The 8,389-nt window shown below is 38.3% G+C and overlaps 3 protein-coding genes across 3 annotated transcripts; all 3 read left to right on the top strand.

Annotated features, from left to right (window-relative positions):
- Nucleotides 1-357: 357 nt before the first annotated feature.
- On the top strand, nucleotides 358-3,054 carry TM35_000014490 (uncharacterized protein; the record flags this gene model as incomplete). Its single annotated transcript, XM_029021130.1, has 1 exon — nucleotides 358-3,054. One exon carries the CDS (start codon nucleotides 358-360, stop codon nucleotides 3,052-3,054), a length of 2,697 nt encoding a protein of 898 aa, XP_028887638.1.
- A 637-nt stretch (nucleotides 3,055-3,691) lies between these two features.
- On the top strand, nucleotides 3,692-5,620 carry TM35_000014480 (putative THUMP domain-containing protein 3-like; the record flags this gene model as incomplete). The annotated part of the gene is made up of 1 exon (XM_029021129.1): nucleotides 3,692-5,620. One exon carries the CDS (start codon nucleotides 3,692-3,694, stop codon nucleotides 5,618-5,620), a length of 1,929 nt encoding a protein of 642 aa, XP_028887637.1.
- A 333-nt stretch (nucleotides 5,621-5,953) lies between these two features.
- On the top strand, nucleotides 5,954-7,978 carry TM35_000014470 (uncharacterized protein; the record flags this gene model as incomplete). The annotated part of the gene is made up of 1 exon (XM_029021128.1): nucleotides 5,954-7,978. The coding sequence occupies one exon, from the start codon at nucleotides 5,954-5,956 to the stop codon at nucleotides 7,976-7,978; it is 2,025 nt and encodes a 674-aa protein (XP_028887636.1).
- Between the last annotated feature and the right edge of the window lie 411 nt (nucleotides 7,979-8,389).

Here is an 8,389-nt window from a genome sequence, read left to right as displayed (position 1 = left end):
TTTTTTTTTTTTGTTCTTAAGGACGAAAGCAAAAAAAAAAAAGAACATCAATTGAATTTGTGCGTCACTCGAAGTACTAGGTGGGATCTGCCTCCCTACATGTAGAGATTCTATATATATATATATGTGTACATTTACATCTTTTGTTTTTGCTGCTATGTTATTCCCATCCTTTTCTTTTTCCTTATTTTTTTTTGTACATTACGAAAAAGCACATAAGCGAAAAAGTAGTTCTTTAGGTCAAAAAAGAGAAAATATATATATATATATATATATATATATATTTATATAATTTGTTCTCCTTTCACCCTTTTCTTGATTTCTTTATTTATTTTTACTCCACTTAACAACTGCACAATGAGTACAATTTCTTCTTTTTCCCGAACGGAAGATAACACGGAGGTTGGAAACGGAGATGGCGCTGGATCAATGTTTCAACAACCACAGCAACAGCAACATCAACAGCGAATGGAGGATCTGCTTTCTCACGGCTCCCCACTTCAAGCAGGTTCACGTGATGATTATGAACAGAGTGAACTATCAAGAATAACACAGTGTGGAAGTACATATGGTGTCCAAGAGACTGCAAGTACCACATTTGTTGTGGAGATAAAAGGAACCCCCAACACTCGTAGTAATGTTGAACATGAATCCAAACAGTTAAATAAAGAAGCTCTTTCCAAATTAGAGAAAGTTGTGGCTGCTGGAGGTTTACCATTACGTTCTGAACTTCTAGGTGATGATTCAACATGTTTAAGAAACTTCCCACGTCAAGAGAGAACTATAAGTGTTGTATCCATTGCCCCAGAAACAGAGATCAGTGTGGATGGTTCACCAAGGCGGTTTGACGTGGATACCATACCCAGCATGGTTTCCACAAACTGTAGAAGAGAATCTCTCGCGGAGACTTCAGTTGTCAGTGTAGAGAGTGTTTGTGGAAGTTACACCACTACAACTCTTCTTGGTGCTAATGCTACGGCTATTCCCTCTCATCTAGATACAGATATTACTCCTGCACATGTAAATGCGGAGGGTTCCTCTACGACTCCAGATATTCCATTCTTGGATGGTGGTGTGCAGTCTTCTGCTGCGGTTGGGGAATCTTTTACGCATGATGCAAATGCAGATTTTCCTGTTGGAAAGGGATACCGAGTAAAGGATAGTTTTATGACTCAAACCGATTTAACCATCCCATCAGATGATTTACGAATGTGTAGTACCACAGATGCGTTAAGTGATAAATCTAAACCACGAACCCCACTTACTGGTTCACTACTAAGTAGAGAAAATCTGGATACATTAAAACGACAAATTGCATCTGGTCAATGTAATCTACGCGATGGATTGTTAATGGAATTGGGTGTAACGTTATTACCTCGACCTGAAAGATCTCAAAGTATGGTGGTTGAAGTACCCGCTACAAATTCTCACCTTGAGGAATCAATACCACAGCGGGAATTGGCCTCTTCTCAGGATTGTGGTAAAACGTTAAGTAGATTTGACGATGGACAGAATGCGGAAACTTGGGATGATGTAAATGATCAACAATCTATATTAGATCAAACGCTTGCCAAGTTGCAGAATATGGAATCTGAGCGGGCAGGTATTATTTCGGAATTAGCAGAACTACGGGATTATGTACAAGTACGTACAGAAGATGTAACAAGTTTATTAAAAGTAAATGAATCCAAACAAGTTGAATTTCAGAAAAAAACAGAGGAAACTTTTTCCAAAGTTGTAAGACAAATAACAGAATCAAATACAGGGTTATCTACTATGATAAATAATGAATTGAATGTACTTACAGAAAAATATACAGGAGATTTTCATAATTTAAAAGGAAATTTTGAAGGAAAATTAGAAAATCTTATTTCAAAGATGGATGATCGATTCTCAAAAATTGACGAATCAACCAATCTTTTACTTATTCAGCAAGAAAAATTACAAAAACAATTGAATCATACTTTTCAGGTGGAGGCATTTCCTCAAGAAAATGAAATTCCTGATGGGAAAAAAATGCGTTTTGTAATTGATGTTCAAATTTATGATGATTGTAGAGAAGTTTTATTACCTATGAGTGTGAAGGCGACTGTAGGTATGTGTAAGCGAGAAGTTTTACGAAGAATTCGTCATCAAGGTTTAATTGAAGATGATATTCAATTTTCCAATGTTGTTCTTATGCATGGTACATACACTTTATTTGAAGAGGATATTCTCGCAGATATTCTCTCACCGGTTCTACAGGAAGCAGAAGCTGAGGGAACTTGTGTTAATTTAAAATTAAGAGTAATAAATTTACGCAATAGTAAAAAATTGTTACGAGTATCAGAAAATGCAGAAGGAGATAAGGAATATATATCATCAAGATCAAAAAATTCTTCTCCTGCTGGTTCAGCTTCTTATCTCCAACCTTTACCTCTTCCTACTTCAGAGCAAACTTCTCAACTCGTGGAAACTGGTGTCCTAACTGCTGCGCTTGTGGATGATCTCTCTCAGAATGAGTCTTTAGATCGTCGACTTGTCTGTGAATTAGAGCGTATGGAGCGGGATACACTTTTTCAAAATGAAAGAGTACGCCATGTTGTTATTGCCAAAAACGCCTTAAGCCGCACACGTGCCGCTTTATTAGATCGAGCCACACACTCACCAGTGGAAGCCCATCGCCGCGTGGCTCGCAGTGCTCTTGCAAAGTTGGATCTCGCCTTGGGCCCAGGCGCCACAGTGGAGGAACTCGGAATGGCAAGCAGTATGGCTGCCGCAACACTGCGCAGCATTACAGCCGCAAGCGGAGAAGATGAACGCGTGGATATTGTGCTGGAGGCAAAGCGTTTGGAGGAAGAAAGGAAACAACGATTGGTAGGGGAAATACAGAAATTAAGTGAGGAGGTTGAGAAAAAATTGCGTATACCTGTTGGACTTGTGAAACGTGCGGAATCCCTCACACAAGATGCACAGCGGGCCATTGTATTAGCGCCTAGTATGACATTTAAGGAATTAGACGAGGTGTATAAAAGTCTGGAGGATTTCTGTGCCGTTGTTCGAACGCATAATTAGTTTCGAAATCTGTCTTTTTTTTTTCTTTTTTTTTTTCTTGATTCTTTGATGTTTTTTTTTTTTTTTTTCCATTCTGTTTCTTTCTTCTTGTGCGCATGTTTTTAATCCTCTCCTTTAGTTTAGTTTTGTTTTTTGTATTTGTGGTTATTCTTCTGTCTTTTTTTTTTTTATTATTATTGATGTGAACGCAAGCGGGGGGTTAAAAAAGAAAAAAAAAAAAGAAGAGATCAACTTATATTTCTCTTTTTGGGGTGGTGGTGTTATTCTTACCTTTCTATGTTATTAATTTATTGTTATTTTCTTCTTTCTTGGATTTTTGTAGATGTGATTTGATGAATATCTAGTTGTTGTTCTTGTTTTTTTTTTTTTCTTTGTTTTCTTTCTTGTCTCTTAGAGGATATACTCTTGCTTCCTCTAAAAGTATACGTATTCATTTTTTTTTTTTTTTTGTTTTCAAACTATATATTTCTTTTTATTTTATTTTATTTTTTTATTTTTTTTCTCTCTTGCGATTACATACACTGAACTCTAGGGACGTATTTGGCCGGTACTTAACGAAAAAAAAAAGAGGTTAAGTGGCTGGTGAGGAAGAAAAGGAAAAGAAGGAAAAATAGATAACATCATTGTATGCGCTACTATGAATGGAGTAAATGAAACTCCTTCTATCAACAACAACAACAACAGTACAATAACTGCTATAAATAAGAGGATGAATCCCCTTTATTGTGTTCTTTGTCCTCGTGGAATTGAGGATGTGGTAATGTTTGATCTGGAGAAGATAGCACCACCCATACGAATTCATTGGAAATCTAAAATTTCACCCAAGCAACTCTTACCAGGGTTATCTCCATGCTCAAGTGAAATGAATACTTCACAATATCCTGAAGAAACTGAGAAGAGCCATGATGAGCATCATGGTATACCTGAATATTCTGATCAAGGGATACTACGAGGAGGTTTTTTCTTTACTTTAAGTTCATCAAATAATGAGAATATTCCAGCTTCTATTGAGGATACGGAAATATTTTTGGACAAGGCAAGTCGTGTACGTTCGGTAGAACTTTTGTTATTACATCTCATGAGTGCTCCATGTACAGAAAGTCCTGAAGAACTGAATGAACCCCTAATACATGTTAAAGAAGATATTAGTACTGCAGTAATTGAACATTTAAGTGCATTGCGTACTGCTGCTGCAGGACGAAGCCATCTCTTGTCAGGATATCAAGGGCCTTGGTTTCATTCACCTCTTACAAATTCTACCGTTATGTTTCGAGTAAACTGTGTTCGTAGAGAAAGTGGTGTTACTTCTCCCTTCAGTTCACAGCAACTCGCAGCTTATATTGGTGAATCCATATTTGAACAATTTGACACGACTGGTTGGAGAGTAAATATGCTCTACTACAATGTGGAGTTCTTCGCCCTTCACGATGTTGGTCATGTTCATCTTGGTTTAGTGTTAACTCCACCGGCCCTTCCCCGTGTGGGGGCGGCGATGCACTACACAGCTCAACTCGGTATGGAATTGCTGCGGCAGCGTATTGGTAATCTTCTCCTACACAATAATAATAATAATCATCATCATCATCAAAACAACAACAATAGCAATAAGGATATGATTGATTTGAGTGTAGCGGTGCGGGCTGCCATTCCCCGTCCCGGTGCTGTTCGCCATGAACTGCGGGTGTTGAAGGGCGAGAATGCCATGCGGCCGGCTGTCGCTGCGGCCCTTTGCCGCTACGCTGCGGTGGGCGCCGGCGCCGTTCTCGTCGACCCCTTCGTTGGCAGCGGCACACTTCTGCTGGAGGGGTGGGCGGCCGCGGGGTTCGCGCCAGTGAGCGCGTGGGGTGGCGACTGCGGCCCCGCCAACGCGGCGAAGACACACCGCAACGTGCAGCCGGACGTGATGTTTCTCGCCGCCGTGAATGGACTGCTGGCAGACAAGCGGCAGGACTGTTTGAGAGGAGAAGTCGCAGTGCAATGCAGGGCGTTACTGCAGGCGTTGGAGACATACGTAGAGGCGATGCCACACCCATGCGCCGCACACGCATCGGGGGAGTACCCACCACAAATAAAATGTGTAGAGGCAGAGAAGGCAGCTGAGAAACTGCAGCAACTACTCGCTTCACATTATAATTTAAATGCACAGGCTTTCCATTGGGATGCAACGCGACTACCATTACGAAATAACTCTGTAGATTGTATCATTTCAGACCTTCCATTTGGTAGGAGATGTGGAAGCCATAAGGTTAATACAAAACTATATCCAATGATGATTCGAGAGTCCTATCGTATTCTTCGCACATCACGCATCAGAAACAATAAAAAAGAAGAAAACGGTGATCAACATCATTTTAAGAGTTTAAATTTTGACCAAAAGAAGTATTGGTGGGTATCTGATACTATGGAACACTGTGGTCGTGCGGTATTATTGACAATTGAAGGAAAACTTATGATGGATGTTCTTGAGAATCTTCGACACGAGTGTCCATTTAAGTTACTACACCCACCATTTGCTGTAGATATGGGCGGATTGTATCCCTACGTGTTTGTTTTAGAAAAAGAGTAATAAAATATATATATATATAGACTCTAAAAGGAAATTGTCATGTCTGCGAAACGTACACTATAATAATTAGGCATTAGCAGGAGTCTTTTTTTTTTGTTTTTGTTTTTCTTGTACATGAATGCTGTTTGATATAGTCCGCTTTATCGGGTTGTGAATGTGGTTATAGTGGTTGTTAATTTTCTTCTACATGATTGGGAATGTCATTTTTTTTTCATTTTTAATTTTTATTTTTTTCTCTGAGGTTCTTTACAGCACTGAACGAACTCATTTATTTATATATATTGTAAAAGAAAGAAAGAAGAAGAAAAAGAAAAAAAAAAAAATAAGGGAAAAATGGAAGAAACTGATTTTGTAGCACCCACTGAAAAGGATTTTGAAAATGATAATGAAGAAATCCATCGTTTAACAAAGCGTCATCACTCACTTACACGTGAAGAACTGAATCAGCTGCGTGAAGCCACAGTGGAGGAGATTGTAGAAGTGGATAAAGGCGTTGCGCGTGGAATGGACCTCTTTTTTGCTAATCTAATAAAAGATTCAGAAGAACTCTTTGCAAAGCAAGCTACGAAAGATCCACTTTTTGCGGTTGGAGCAGCATGTATTAGTGCTGTCAAAGCTATGCTTTCAATGGAACAACGTGATGGTGATATTGCGATAGAAAGAGTTTCTTTTTCCATTACTTTCGCTGAGGATCTTATTCCTGCAGGTAAAAATATATTTCAAAAGGTAGGTGGTTTATTTAGATCTAGAAGGGATTCGACGAAAAAAAAGATTTTACCTGGTGAATTTCGTGCTAGAGCCATACTTGCTGTTTCCTATGCCCTTCGTGGTTTTGTCTTGCTATTACAACCGAGTTCTTTGAACAATCTTATCAAGGGAGGAATGGCTCTCAACAAAAGTTATCATTTATTTAAAACTCTCCAAAATGAGTTAAATGATTTAAAGGCAGAAAAGAAAGTTGACTCATTTGATGAATTGGGTCTTGACTATAACAGTGTTCATGTTGTACTTTTGGGGTGTGGTTGTACTAATGTTGCATTATCTATATTACCTCCCCGAATTGAACGTTTACTTAATTTTCTGGGCTATACACATGATTTTGAACTCGGAACTAATCTTGTTCTTGAGTGTTGGAAGAGTGAAACATTGTTTTCACCCTTTGCTGGTCTCTTTCTTATGGCTGTTAACAGTTTTATTCCTGGATTTTGTTCCATGCTCATCCCGCAAACTCTTCCTCTTGCGAAAGATTTGGCAGCCGATGTGCTTGCACGTCCAACTATGAAAGAATCACTCATTCACTTGTGGTTATTAGGACGTATTCGTCGACTTGAAAGAGATATGAAAGGAAGTATTGATGTTCTTTCAAAATGTTTGGAAATTACAGAGTCTAGTCAAGTTATGGAAGCCTTACCACAACTTCGAGATTTTGCACTTTATGATCAAGCATGGAATTTTGCTATTGTGGGACGATGGCAAGAGTGCATCTCATATTATAAACTTCTTGAAGAAAAATCTGCATGGTCTAAACTTTACTACATGTATGCACAAGGTTGTTGTTATGAGATGCTTGCATTTGAAGCCTCTGAGAAAAATCAAGAAGAAGAATCTCATAAATATATTGAAGAGGCTTCACGTGTTTTCTGGAGAACGGCACATCAATCTACACGAACAGTAGGAGGAAGAACAATTTCTATAGAAGCTTTTGTGGCAGCCAGACTAGATGAGATGTTCCGTCAAGCTGGTGTAACCAATCCTAATCCAGGTAATAAGAAGAAACTTAATATGTCAAGCGAAAAACCACCAAATGGAGTTATTCTTCGTAATACTGTACCATTGTCAATATTAGAACTTGCTGCTTTGTTTGATATGCTGCATCAATTACCAACTGACATACTTGAATCATTTTTAGGAACAATTAAACAAGTGTCAAGTAAAGTTATCGTCAGTACTGTTACAACGCCTGAAAATGATAAAATTTCAAATAGTAGCAGTCAACTTTCATTCTCAGGCAGTTTATTCAGTACTGTTGGTGTTTCTCTTTTAGTTGAAGCTCTTGAGAGTTTGGTACTTGTCCAATTAACTGATAGACGACAAGAGGCATATCAACTCTTTGAAAAGGTTTTGAGAAAGTCTTCTCATTACAAGGGACGAAAGTGTACCTTGTCTTGGATAACACCATTTATATTATATGAACAAGGCGCATTTGCCTTTGCTGAAGATGATGTGGAGAGATGCAAAAAGTTTCTTGCTCGGGTTCATGATATCAATAATGAACAAGTGTTTCATGCTGTAATGGAGTCCAAGTTGCATTTTGCTAGGCTTGCCATGAAAGAAATAATGGTACAAACAGAAAAGTAGCCGTTTTTTTTTTTTTTTCTTTTCTTTTCTTTTCTTTTTTACTATGTTTTGCTTTGCCGTTTCCGTTCCTTTATTGCGTTTCTACCTCTGTATATATGTGCTTGATGTGCGGAAGTAAATACGAAAAGAAATGATGTGGTGTACACAAAAAAAAAAAGGAAAAGAAAAAGAAAAAAAAAATCAGAAAGGATAATTTCGTAGAGAAAAGGGGGATCTTGAGTGTGTGGAGAAGAAAAAAAAATGGTCATATTGAGATTGTGTACATAATGTTCGTTTTTTTTCTTTTTGTGTGTTTGCTTTTCTACTCTAATTCAATTCCTCAATAGAAACATTAGGGTTAATCACGTACGGTGGGATAATAGTGTTTACCTTTTGACTGGAAGTTTGTGGAAAGAATGTGTGACCAGACGA

Source organism: Trypanosoma theileri, assembly GCF_002087225.1.
Source record: "Trypanosoma theileri isolate Edinburgh chromosome Unknown TM35_Tth_1_V1, whole genome shotgun sequence".
NCBI lineage: Eukaryota > Euglenozoa > Kinetoplastea > Trypanosomatida > Trypanosomatidae > Trypanosoma > Trypanosoma theileri.
Note: the sequence above shows the minus strand (reverse complement) of the source record. Positions and strands in the feature narration are given on the sequence as shown.